The sequence below is a fragment of the Heliconius melpomene genome, chromosome 18 (assembly GCF_056956725.1).
Source record: "Heliconius melpomene rosina isolate 202511_hmr_F chromosome 18, ASM5695672v1, whole genome shotgun sequence".
NCBI lineage: Eukaryota > Metazoa > Arthropoda > Insecta > Lepidoptera > Nymphalidae > Heliconius > Heliconius melpomene.
The window spans coordinates 8,581,391-8,595,948 of NC_140406.1; the positions used below are offsets into that span (position 1 = coordinate 8,581,391).

The following is a 14,558-nucleotide window of genomic DNA, read 5'->3' on the forward strand; positions in this document are numbered from 1 at the left end:
ATTTAAACGAATTTCTGCGTGGCTCATTCGGTCGTGATATTTTTTCCAGTTTAAAAAGTTTCTCTAGTTTTTTATATAAAATAAACATTATATACTTTCTTAATTTAGATAAAAGATAACAAGGTTTATTCGTGTTTTCAGTAAGAACATATTATTACAAAGTAAACAATTGGTGGTAACAAAAACTCGTGTGTAAAAAGGTGACGTGCGGCCTGCACAACATGAATAAAGATGTTAAGCTCATGAAAATTACTATAAATCTTAAAACTTTTTTTTTTTTAATATTGACAATTATAAAAAGATTTTGTTTAAAAAAATTAGCCTAATTTTCAATACCTATTTAAATTTTCTTTATAATTTTTGAATACACAACAAGAAACACAAAAAAAAAACAATTTCATACAGTATAAAAAAGTATTATAAAAAGTAAACATTTTTTTTTTGTCTTTTCATTTCCTGTTGATAATTCAAAATACATCATAATACAGTATGATAGAAATGCATTTACGATGGACAAAGAAGAATAAGGAAGTTAGTATAGAAATAAAAATAGTCTAACAACAACTTTCTCAGCATTATACCCAAGATAGCTAGGTGAATTGGACTGGAATAGAAATGGTCTCTCATTCTCTACTAACACAGCATTTTTCACGTAGCCTTCTAATATTTTCAATAGTATGTCGTCTACGAGAATATGAGGCTATTTCAAGTCTACAAGCTACTTCTACGACCGCTTTTACAAATATCTGTCTATACGTGTAAATTACTCTAGCTAGGTATTTCTTATATTACAATTTATTGGCAGGTGTTCATTGAACTTTAACTTATTTTTTATTTTTTCATATTTGTCCTGTTTTCATAAGGGAGTAATTGTTCAAATGGATGTGATATGGTTCTACTATACAATAAAAGTTATATTTAATCAGCCTGGATATTCTTAGGTAGTACCTACATAAAATTAATATGAGAACCAAAATTATATTTATTTATAAGTATTCATTTGAGACTTCAAAAGGGATAAAATTTAGTATGTGATACACACTTTAAAGACAAAAATTGCAAATTTAATGTACCTGGGACTTATGACCTAAGGTTTAGTGATCCTGTGAAATAAATATGCATTAAGGAGTTCCTCTATCTACCTAACTGAACTCTATAATATAAAAAATATTGGACAAAATATTAAGAATTACAAATTCATGATGACAACTCGTGTCCTACAAATATGAAATATGCTATCCTCATAATATAATATTTACTTGGATCGTTTCAAAAATACGTGACCGTAGTGTAATAGACGCTATAATTTAAACGTTGAAGCATTTGTATTATTGTGCTAGACAAATACATATGGTACACATATGTATTCGTTTTTTTTTTAACAAAATGGAGAAGCTAATTATTAATAACTTAGTCTTCCTTGTTTACTTAAAAAAATAATTCGAATCCCTACTTTAAAGAATTATTATTATTTTCGTTACTCCACTGGTATTCCAAACTGAACACCGCGCTTACAAAATACGATGAAAAGACCGGAGAATATTTTCACTATGCTCTCCCTATCTTCCCTCTCTAAGTGGGAGAAAGCGTATAACTAAAAAATGAGCCTAATTAAAATATATTCTAATAATATATATTTTATTTATAAATAATGTGATTAAAACAAATTGTAAAGCAACTAACAGTTCGTGTTGTAAAATTCGGTTTACGCTCGACCTATGATCTAGTCGTTAGGGCCGGTACTACGTGACCACCGTGACACCTCGCGATTTATCGAAGGACGTGTTCACGGATAGACATTGCTTGTCTTATTTTACTTACTTGCTTTTATACTATGTGTTTATTTGAATTTATTTAAAAAATCTAGATTTAGTCTGGTACGACAGAGAATGACGTCTTCAATATATTAAAAACTATTACTAGTGTATTATAATATAGAAACTTTCTATATAAATTGAACTGCTTATAAGTGAAAACCATGTTAAAATCCATTACGTAGTATTTAGTCACAGTGTATATAACTGAAATGAAAAATAAAATACTTATCTCTTAAAAACAGGGACTTTTTGGAAAAGGCACAGCAAAATGAAAATATTTTTTTATCCTTTTGAACAAGCGAATGGTAGGACCCTAAAAGAAATTAAACATAAAACACGTTGAAATATTGGCAGCGCAGTCGATACCGTTGATACCGTCACGTGCGTATGTTATCCATGTTACTTTATTTGATCGTTTCCAGAAGTACGCTGCCTCCGCCCCATTTTAGTGAACTATACAAATGGTTGGGATAAATAAAATATACGTATGTAAAATTATTGCAGTTTAATTTTTCGGTTCGATTCTCACTCGAGGGAATTAATTATTTTGACTTTTTCACTCTGGTAATGAAATAAAGCGTAGACGAGTTTCGCCACTCAGCACACAATGTCACCAAAATTTGGAAGGAGGATGGACTGTCTTAACGCAGGGTTCCCTCAGTCTATCCTGATTTATACATGAACTGAAAAAATAACTTATTATACCAAATATAAAAAAAAATATGCTTCGAAAATTAAATTTACACAAACTTTTTGGTAAAAAGTCATACTTTAGATATATATTATTCATGTATGTATATATATTGTGTTGCATAAAGGACGCCTCATCAGGTGACATCCGGTCGCTCGACGTGATGAGAGAAAGCTAGTGCCTTTGAATCAAAAACTTTTGACGGCGTCGTCTTCTATAGAAATGCGATGTAAAAAATTGCCTTGTAACACGACGTAAAAAGTTAGAGTAAAAAGTTAGTTGGTGTAGTAGTGAAATTAAATATAGGATAAACTCGATAAATGGTATTAAGTAAAAGTCTATCTAAAATTATTTTGATATTGAAGACGTCAAAATTTTTCAATGATATATTACATAATATACGTTTTTTAGTAGTTAAATACGAAATTGTAAGGAATACATCCTTTTTTCTTTCAGTTTCACGGTGTATGCTGCATATAGCAGGATATAAAAAAGATTTTATTATTTATTATTACGATAGAGACCGCAGTGGCGCCGTGGAACATCGTCTGATTATAAATGTATCGGTTGTGGTTTCGATTCCCACTCATAGAACTGAATTATTTTCATATCCTCGCTTTTGTTACAGGACAAAGCGTGACGTTGAATTCCATTACTTAATACGTAATATCTCGAAAACTAGGCGGCGAGTGGTGCGTTTTAAAATACTAGGTTCCCAAAAAAATATGACTTAATTTAACAAATTATATACTTTAATGTACCCTATATATACATATATCGGACTTACAATTATAAATATAGATAAGATATATAACAATATTCTATACAAACAATATATAGATCGACAATTCATTAAGCAAGGTTCGGCGTGAATAGGCGGTGAAACTTGGAAACTGGCGCCGATGTCTCATCTGGGAGTTGGTACCGCTTAAGTTTCTCACCGCAGCTCTCAGTACCGGACAATGCACTTTTAAACTTAGCCAACTTTAATGTTTTACATGCAGTACTTAGTTTGTTATAGTGTCTTACTCGTATATAGGATAAGAACATTATTTGTGGTTTAACACTGGTAAATGGTACATTACGTGTATATTTTCAATATTTGTATGTCTAATCGTGACTACACTTTCTTTTAAAATGTGCAGTAATCGTGAATTTCAAACATATTTTTTTGTCTTTTTCATATAATAGGAAAAGTAATTTTTCTTAATTAGCATAATACATTTTTCCTTTTTCTGGCCACAGAAATTTTATATTATTTAATATTAAGGAATATACATAAATAACTGAGAGGAATTTGAGTCCACAGCCATTGTCTTCAGCCAAATATTGACGTTGAAATAAGGTAAGTCTAATAAACAAAGCATTGGTTTATTTCATTTTATTTAATCTTATTAGATATCCTTAATTACCTAAATTGGTCATGTTATCTTGAGTTCTATATAGAAATAATAAATAATAATGGCTTTACGTCGTAACTTGCACGGACAAGGTAGGCAGAGGAAAGTTCAATATAGGATATTTCAATATTCATTATTTTTTCTAGAATGGGAATCGAACCCCCAACCTATCAAGTTTACAGTCGCACGCTTATGCCCCTGCGCCACAGAGATAGTTAAATACAATTTTCAATTATTTCTTATTTTTTTCTTTATTGTTATGGTAGAATACAAACATACACTAAATAAAAACAAGAGGAAATAAATAAGAAAATTCCAGTGAAGTTCCTAGTAGTTAAGGGCATCCGCTTAATCCGGGATGACCGCTCCAATTTCTTACGCCGGAAACGCCGCTGTGGTTTAAGTTACAAATGACAAGCTTTTATTAAATGGAACATTTAAAAAAGGATATTAAATGGATCATTTCAATTATAAATATATAAATGTGGCGCACCGAAAAACCATCTGAAACATATAAACAATGATTGTGGGTTCCACACTCGGACAAATTAATTATTTTCATTTAACCCCTCTGTTATTTCCCAACTCTGCAAAGTCGCACTTACAGCTCCGTAGAAGCTGAAAAAATATTGTTCATTTATGGCACAAGCGTGTGACTGTAAGCGCGACGGTTGTGGATTCGATCCCCACTCGGGGGAATGAATTATTATTTATAAATATTTTCATTTCGTCGCTCTGCTAACAAGGTAAAGCGCGGCATTTAGTTCCCCCAATCCAACACGCAATGCCTTGTAAAATTGGCGGAAACATTCGATTCACAATGGTAACACTAGGTTCCTTTTGCCTACTTTGCTATATGCGGCGTGAAGCTGAAAACAAAATAACTTCGCGTTTGCCTAGTTACATGTTCCATAATAGAAGCGTTGTAAGTGCCGGTCAGGGGAATTGGCCTTGGAATTAAAGGCGTAAGTGTTTTCGATCACCAATATATATATTTTTTATTTTTTTTTTAATTTAGATGTAATATACATGATATAAGAATGATTTGTTACAAGATATTCTTTTTATGTGCTACTATATATTTTTTTATTTTTTACCATTAAAAAACACATATTCAAAAATAAAGTACCTACCTAGTCAAATTTTAAATATTTTTAAATGTACCTATAGTTAAATATTTCAGAAACATTTTAGAAATTCTTTCAACCATTTCTGTAAAACAAGAAGCTTGAATCCTTAGCAATGAATTTAATATGTTCCTCACATTTTACCGAAAGTGAAGACGGTCGGAAATATTATTTTAGCAATATGAAGGGGTCGAGCTTGCAAAAATGAACATGCCAATATAATGAAATTTGTACCTTTTAGTTTTTTATTTTCACTGCGCTAGTCTTTAAATTTAAAAATTTAAATATTTATGACATGAATATAAGCGTTTTGAAGTACAAATTACTATTTTACGCATCAAAGTCACCTTTTTTATAATTTGAATTCATCCATTTAAGCTGGTTTTTCAATTCAAATTAGTCGTTTTAAGCTTAAAATTAATACTTTTAATCAAATTCATACTTTTAAATATCGGGAAATAGTGACTAAAAAGTACTTGTACTGATTGAAATGACGTTTTACACAGGATTTGGGGGGTAGTTGACTATAATTCTATGTGACCTCTCGACTGCACCGTGTGTACACACTGGCGTCCGTGATCGGCGACAATTGTACCAATGCCTCCGTGTCGGCGACATATATTTTATAATAGGTATCTAGTTAAACATTATATGCCATTTATATTTAAGTTATCTATATTAATTTCAGCGTTGTGCTGCCGAACTCTGGAGGGATTGCGTGTTGAGTGGCAGAACTCAACGCCGCGCCTTGCCTCGGCACCACAGGTAAGAAATGGAAATATAAATTTAAATAAATATTTCATCTCCTCGAGTAGGGATCGAACTCACAGCCAGCCGGTTTTCACAGTCACACTCTGTGCCTCTGCGCCACTTTGTTTAAAATATCTATAAACGATAATATTTGATTTTGGTCATTATTTCATTATGGTAAACATGGAAACCACAACGCCGTTCATTAGTTTTTACCGTAGTGTGTATATTTCCAACCGCTAATAAAGGAAATAGTTTAATTATAATGCTGAAACCAAAACAGTGTAAATAAAATAAGCTTTTATAGAGCAATCTCATTTAAACTGACGACTTTATATTATTATTATAAGTACTTAGTACTTTATATGTATTTTGTATAGACTACGAGTATAACATTATGTTACCTTGTAAGCCATTTCTTCTAGTAGTGTTCATTTCAAAGAATTTGGAGTTGTGGATTTTTTCCTGTGCATATATAAAAAAATGCTATTACTTTAAAATTTTTGTATTAACGTTTATAAAAAAAACAATGTCAATTATTAATTCATGTAAAAAAAGGAGTCAAATATATTTAAAATAAAATATATTTAAAAGAAAGAACACAAGCATAATTAACTTTGTTATCCACTTTTCACCTACTTCGACACTATAACAACTTCTTACATTATAAGAACTAGACCCGTTTTTTTTTTTTTTTTTTTTTTTTTTTTTTATTGAAGATGGGTAAGCATTTGTCCGCTATCTCACCTGGTGGTAAGTGACGATGCGAACGATGGTGGAGCATGCTTACCCAGAAAATGCCTATTCACTCTTTCCTCTTTTTAGAATGGCGTAACAACGTATTCAGAGAGAAATATCTGAAATTCGCCCAAGTTAATCTCGATTAAAAAATATTTATTTATTGAACCCATTACCATTTCGTCTACAGGGAGTTGATATCGAATTTACTTGCATAAAGTTAGATATGTAAAGTCATTAAAAAGAATAAACAATAATATTCTGAAAAGGAGAAATACATTTTCATATAAATATTTCGCGTTGTGTCAATTGTCGTAGCAGGAATATCTCGTTAATAAACAAACAGTAGGATCACGTAAAATATATACTGCCAAATAGGTTGAGACGTCAACACATACATACGTGTAGGATTTGTCGCTGGCTTTATTTGTCTTTTCCATAAGCAAAATGGCCCGACCTACTTATTGAATTTGTGGTTTAAGCAAATATATTGACAGGTTTATAAATGTACTGTAATTTACTGTATTCTCTTAATTATTATTTAATAATGTGAAAGGCTTTTTAAGGTTTTCTACATGAAGAGGAACACTTCGTTGTCAGTCTGTCTATCTTTTCATCTTCAAAAGATTAAATCATTTATCTCTTTACATATATAAAGAAAATTGAAGTGACTGTGATTTCAAAATAACAGATTTTTGTGCATGTGTACATAGTTATTTATAAATATAAACCAAACAATGTTTGAGTTTTTGTCTAAATATTAAATGAATATGTCTTTAGCTCAAGCGGGCGCTAGTTAAAAGGAGTAAGTTGAGTTCTAACATTTTGCATGTGACGTTTCTTAATGAGCAAAATATGGAGAGAAAAACATTTTTTTGATCAAGAGACCATTCTCTTAATATTTTTTCTCTGCTCATGTCAAAAATCAAAATTAAATTATTTAAGTAGGATATAACAGACACTTTTGCAACAAGCTATATAAAATATTCGTATATCTACTACTATTAAACAGAGGAAACGACCACAGCAGACTCCAAAAAGCCACATAAATTACTAAAGAATGAATTCATTAATAATTAAATATTATATACATATATTAATAGCTAAATCCGTTTGATACAATTTTGATAATGATCACGCATGTTAGGGCAATGCAGCAAATTAGCATCAACTATTCATATTTTAGTATAAATTAGTTGAATTCATTTCATTAACCGATTACATTCAATTGCACATTTGATTGCTCTGAGTTTGTAATTTAATGTTTTTTTAAAAATTAGCGCCATTCAAATATTGAACACAGGCTGGGCGTAGTGGCACATGCGTGTGACTGGTGGCGACATGTTGTAGGTTCGATTCCCACTCGAGGAAATTAAATATTTAATATTTTCATTTCTTCGCTTTGGTGTCGAGGCAAAACGCGGCGTGGAGTTAAATTTACAATGGCAGAGCGGATAAATTATTTTGTAAAAATTACTTTCTTTATTTAGTGAGATTCTAAATTGCGCCATCGTGGAAGAAAAATTGCCATCAAAAAAATAATCAAAAATCTACAATTATATAAATAAAGCTTAAACTAATAATATTCTTTAAGAAAAACCGATAAAAATTTATATTAGATATCTAAATATACATCAAATCATCTTCCGTACCTTAGAGGCTGCTATAACTTAATATATAAAAAGTTAACTTTCTTATCACGACAGCAAGGTAATATTCAAAGGGTGATTTCCTCACGGAGACATCGTCTAATCTAGTTTTGTTCGGTAATCCTGGAGGTATTACAAACTTGGAATCTCAACTTTCGCCGGGATAGTATGGAACAAAGCAAACTATTAGCTCTGCATAAGGTTAGCGACTTCAGTTTATATGACATACTAGCGGCACGCCCGCGGCTTTGCCTGCGTGAATTACGTTATAATTAATTTCTGTCTCCATGAGTACCTACGTCCTACCTATAAGTGACGTCCATGCAAAATTTGAGACTCCTAGCATTTGTAGTAACGAAGTTTCATACAAATGTTCAACCCCAAAAACAACCCCTTAGAAGTCGAATATTGCAAATTCCCGTCTTAGCGAGCACCTACGTCCTATAAATAACTCCTATGCAAAATTTCAGATTCCTAGCGCTTGTAGTTTCTGAGATTTCGTGATGAGTGAGTGACCTTTCGATTTATGTCTGTGAACTTAGCAGAGCATTGTCCAGCAGATCAAAAAAAAAATGGAGTTCTCTTCGCATGCACCTGAGTTCTATAGTTCCTGATAGGTTTTATAAATAGTTCTGTCGTTTTTACCCCTGAAAAAGTTATGTAAAAAAATGATCTGCTAACTTCCCTTGGCAGATCATTTTTTTGCAAATAAAAATCGGGGCGAGATCTGCACTCATAGGGATGAATAAAATAGTTCCTGATAATTTTTAACAATAGTTCTGTTAATTTCACGAAGAAAAAAAATTTTAAACAGAAAAAAAGAACGTTCGTTTCGAAAATAGTTCGAAAGGTAAAGTAATTTTTAAAACTAATAAAATGATACTCAGACGCGAGAACTCTTTATTTTACAATAGAATATAAGTAGTTCTACGATATTAAGCCTGAAAGAAAACCAGAACTCTGAAAAAACTGCCAGCAGAGCATAGTTGATTGTATGAAATATTGAAAAATGTCCATTTCAACTCTTCATATGATACAGTACTAAATAATTTTCTATTTTAATGTGCTCAGACACGGGAACTCTTTGATTTCTACTAGAATATGAGCAGTTCTATTATACAAAACTAACTACAAAACCAGAACTCCTGTAAAAATGCCAGCAGAGCATACCTGATTATTTAATTTGTCGAAAAATATCACATTAACTTGTTGCGAAGAAAAATATTTTTTAAAAAGATTAATATTATTCTCAGAAGCGAGAACTCTTTATTTTACAATAGAATATAGGTAGTTCTACGATACCTAGCCTGAAAGAAAACTAGAACTCTGAAAAAACTGCCAGCAGAGCATAGTTGATTGTATGAATTATTGAAAAATGTCCATTTCAACTCTTCATATGTGAAAGTACTAAATAATTTTCTATTTTAATATGCTCAGACTCGGGAACTCTTTGATTTCTACTAGAATATGAGCAGTTCTATTATAAAAAGCCAATTATAAAACTAGAACTCCTGTAAAAATGCCAGCAGAGCATACCTGATTATTTAATTTGTCGAAAAATATCACATTAACTTGTTGCGAAGAAAAATATTTTTTAAAAATATTAATACCTTGCTCAGAACCCAGAACTCTTCATTTTTCAATTAAAAATAAGTAGTTCTACGACATTTAGCCTGAAAGAAAACCAGAACTCTGAAAAAACTGCCAGCAGAGTATAGTTGATTGTATGAAATATTGAAAAATGTCCATTTCAACTCTTCATATGTGAAAGTACTAAATAATTTTCTATTTTAATGTGCTCAGACACGGGAACTCTTGGATTTCTAACAGAATATAAGTTGTTCTATTATACAATGCCAATTATAAAACCGGAACTCCTGTAAAAATGCCAGCAGGGCATAGTTGAAAATTCGATTTGTTGAAAAATATCAAATTAACTTGTTGCGAAGAAAAATATTTCTTAAAAATATTAATATCATTCTCAGAAGCGAGAACTCTTTATTTTACAATAGAATATAGGTAGTTCTACGATACCTAGCCTGAAAGAAAACTAGAACTCTGAAAAAACTGCCAGCAGAGCATAGTTGATTGTATGAAATATTGAAAAATGTCCATTTCAACTCTTCATATGTAAAAGTACTAAATAATTTCCTATTTTAATGTGCTCAGACTCAGGAACTCTTTGATTTCTAACAGAATATGAGTAGTTCTATTATAAAAAGCCAATTATAAAACTAGAACTCCTGTAAAAATGCCAGCAGAGCATACCTGATTATTCAATCTGTCGAAAAATATCACATTAACTTGTTGAGAAGAAAAATATTTTTTAAAAATATTAATATCATTCTCAGAAGCGAGAACTCTTTATTTTACAATAGAATATAGGTAGTTCTACGATACCTAGCCTGAAAGAAAACTAGAACTCTGAAAAAACTGCCAGCAGAGCATAGTTGATTGTATGAAATATTGAAAAATGTCCATTTCAACTCTTCATATGATACAGTACTAAATATTTTTCTGTTTTAATGTGCTCAGACACGGGAACTCTTTGATTTCTACTAGAATATGAGTAGTTCTATTATAAAAAGCCAATTATAAAACTAGAACTCCTGTAAAAATGCCAGCAGAGCATACCTGATTATTTAATTTGTCGAAAAATATCACATTAACTTGTTGCGAAGAAAAATATTTTTTAAAAAGATTAATATCATTCTCAGAAGCGAGAACTCTTTATTTTACAATAGAATATAGGTAGTTCTACGACATTTAGCCTGAAAGAAAACCAGAACTCTGAAAAAACTGCCAGCAGAGCATAGTTGATTGTATGAATTATTGAAAAATGTCCATTTCAACTCTTCATATGTGAAAGTACTAAATAATTTTCTATTTTAATGTGCTCAGACTCGGGAACTCTTTGATTTCTACTAGAATATGAGCAGTTCTATTATAAAAAGCCAATTATACAACTAGAACTCCTGTAAAAATGCCAGCAGAGCATACCTGATTATTTAATTTGTCGAAAAATATCACATTAACTTGTTGCGAAGAAAAATATTTTTTAAAAATATTAATACCTTGCTCGGAACCCAGAACTCTTCATTTTTCAATTAAAAATAAGTAGTTCTACGACATTTAGCCTGAAAGAAAACCAGAACTCTGAAAAAACTGCCAGCAGAGCATAGTTGATTGTATGAAATATTGAAAAATGTCCATTTCAACTCTTCATATGTGAAAGTACTAAATAATTTTCTATTTTAATGTGCTCAGACTCGGGAACTCTTTGATTTCTACTAGAATATGAGCAGTTCTATTATAAAAAGCCAATTATACAACTAGAACTCCTGTAAAAATGCCAGCAGAGCATACCTGATTATTTAATTTGTCGAAAAATATCACATTAACTTGTTGCGAAGAAAAATATTTTTTAAAAATATTAATACCTTGCTCGGAACCCAGAACTCTTCATTTTTCAATTAAAAATAAGTAGTTCTACGACATTTAGCCTGAAAGAAAACCAGAACTCTGAAAAAACTGCCAGCAGAGCATAGTTGATTGTATGAAATATTGAAAAATGTCCATTTCAACTCTTCATATGTGAAAGTACTAAATAATTTTCTATTTTAATGTGCTCAGACACGGGAACTCTTGGATTTCTAACAGAATATAAGTTGTTCTATTATACAATGCCAATTATAAAACCGGAACTTCTGTAAAAATGCCAGCAGAGCATAGTTGAAAATTCGATTTGTTGAAAAATATCAAATTAACTTGTTGCGAAGAAAAATATTTCTTAAAAATATTAATATCATTCTCAGAAGCGAGAACTCTTTATTTAACAATAGAATATAGGTAGTTCTACGATACCTAGCCTGAAAGAAAACTAGAACTCTGAAAAAACTGCCAGCAGAGCATAGTTGATTGTATGAAATATTGAAAAATGTCCATTTCAACTCTTCATATGTGAAAGTACTAAATAATTTTCTATTTTAATGTGCTCAGACACGGGAACTCTTGGATTTCTAACAGAATATAAGTTGTTCTATTATACAATGCCAATTATAATTCCCGTGTCTGAGCACATTAAAATAGAAAATTATTTAGTACTGTATCATATAAAGAGTTGAAATGGACATTTTTCAATATTTCATACAATCAACTATGCTCTGCTGGCAGTTTTTTCAGAGTTCTGGTTTTCTTTCAGGCTAAATGTCGTAGAACTACTTATTTTTAATTGAAAAATGAAGAGTTCTGGGTTCCGAGCAAGGTATTAATATTTTTAAAAAATATTTTTCTTCGCAACAAGTTAATGTGATATTTTTCGACAAATTAAATAATCAGGTATGCTCTGCTGGCATTTTTACAGGAGTTCTAGTTGTATAATTGGCTTTTTATAATAGAACTGCTCATATTCTAGTAGAAATCAAAGAGTTCCCGAGTCTGAGCACATTAAAATAGAAAATTATTTAGTACTTTCACATATGAAGAGTTGAAATGGACATTTTTCAATAATTCATACAATCAACTATGCTCTGCTGGCAGTTTTTTCAGAGTTCTGGTTTTCTTTCAGGCTAAATGTCGTAGAACTACCTATATTCTATTGTAAAATAAAGAGTTCTCGCTTCTGAGAATGATATTAATCTTTTTAAAAAATATTTTTCTTCGCAACAAGTTAATGTGATATTTTTCGACAAATTAAATAATCAGGTATGCTCTGCTGGCATTTTTACAGGAGTTCTAGTTTTATAATTGGCTTTTTATAATAGAACTACTCATATTCTAGTAGAAATCAAAGAGTTCCCGTGTCTGAGCACATTAAAATAGAAAAATATTTAGTACTGTATCATATGAAGAGTTGAAATGGACATTTTTCAATATTTCATACAATCAACTATGCTCTGCTGGCAGTTTTTTCAGAGTTCTAGTTTTCTTTCAGGCTAGGTATCGTAGAACTACCTATATTCTATTGTAAAATAAAGAGTTCTCGCTTCTGAGAATGATATTAATATTTTTAAAAAATATTTTTCTTCGCAACAAGTTAATGTGATATTTTTCGACAAATTAAATAATCAGGTATGCTCTGCTGGCATTTTTACAGGAGTTCTAGTTGTATAATTGGCTTTTTATAATAGAACTGCTCATATTCTAGTAGAAATCAAAGAGTTCCCGAGTCTGAGCACATTAAAATAGAAAATTATTTAGTACTTTCACATATGAAGAGTTGAAATGGACATTTTTCAATAATTCATACAATCAACTATGCTCTGCTGGCAGTTTTTTCAGAGTTCTGGTTTTCTTTCAGGCTAAATGTCGTAGAACTACTTATTTTTAATTGAAAAATGAAGAGTTCTGGGTTCCGAGCAAGGTATTAATATTTTTAAAAAATATTTTTCTTCGCAACAAGTTAATGTGATATTTTTCGACAAATTAAATAATCAGGTATGCTCTGCTGGCATTTTTACAGGAGTTCTAGTTGTATAATTGGCTTTTTATAATAGAACTGCTCATATTCTAGTAGAAATCAAAGAGTTCCCGAGTCTGAGCACATTAAAATAGAAAATTATTTAGTACTTTCACATATGAAGAGTTGAAATGGACATTTTTCAATAATTCATACAATCAACTATGCTCTGCTGGCAGTTTTTTCAGAGTTCTGGTTTTCTTTCAGGCTAAATGTCGTAGAACTACCTATATTCTATTGTAAAATAAAGAGTTCTCGCTTCTGAGAATGATATTAATCTTTTTAAAAAATATTTTTCTTCGCAACAAGTTAATGTGATATTTTTCGACAAATTAAATAATCAGGTATGCTCTGCTGGCATTTTTACAGGAGTTCTAGTTTTATAATTGGCTTTTTATAATAGAACTACTCATATTCTAGTAGAAATCAAAGAGTTCCCGTGTCTGAGCACATTAAAATAGAAAAATATTTAGTACTGTATCATATGAAGAGTTGAAATGGACATTTTTCAATATTTCATACAATCAACTATGCTCTGCTGGCAGTTTTTTCAGAGTTCTAGTTTTCTTTCAGGCTAGGTATCGTAGAACTACCTATATTCTATAGTAAAATAAAGAGTTCTCGCTTCTGAGAATGATATTAATATTTTTAAAAAATATTTTTCTTCGCAACAAGTTAATGTGATATTTTTCGACAAATTAAATAATCAGGTATGCTCTGCTGGCATTTTTACAGGAGTTCTAGTTGTATAATTGGCTTTTTATAATAGAACTGCTCATATTCTAGTAGAAATCAAAGAGTTCCCGAGTCTGAGCACATTAAAATAGAAAATTATTTAGTACTTTCACATATGAAGAGTTGAAATGGACATTTTTCAATAATTCATACAATCAACTATGCTCTGCTGGCAGTTTTTTCAGAGTTCTGG

General features: G+C 30.8%; 1 protein-coding gene across 2 annotated transcripts in view; it reads left to right on the forward strand.

The window, feature by feature from the left end:
* The window catches only part of LOC146529436 (spondin-2-like), a 257,135-nt gene that overhangs the window by 23,761 nt on the left and 218,816 nt on the right, over positions 1–14,558 (forward strand). The window contains exon 2 of one of the 2 annotated variants that reach the window (XM_085201334.1): positions 5,724–5,800. The exons of the other annotated variant lie outside the window; for it this stretch is intronic. Coding sequence (XP_085057460.1) covers positions 5,724–5,800 — 77 coding nt within the window. The remainder of the gene's footprint in view (positions 1–5,723; positions 5,801–14,558) is intronic. 2 annotated transcript variants of the gene reach the window in all.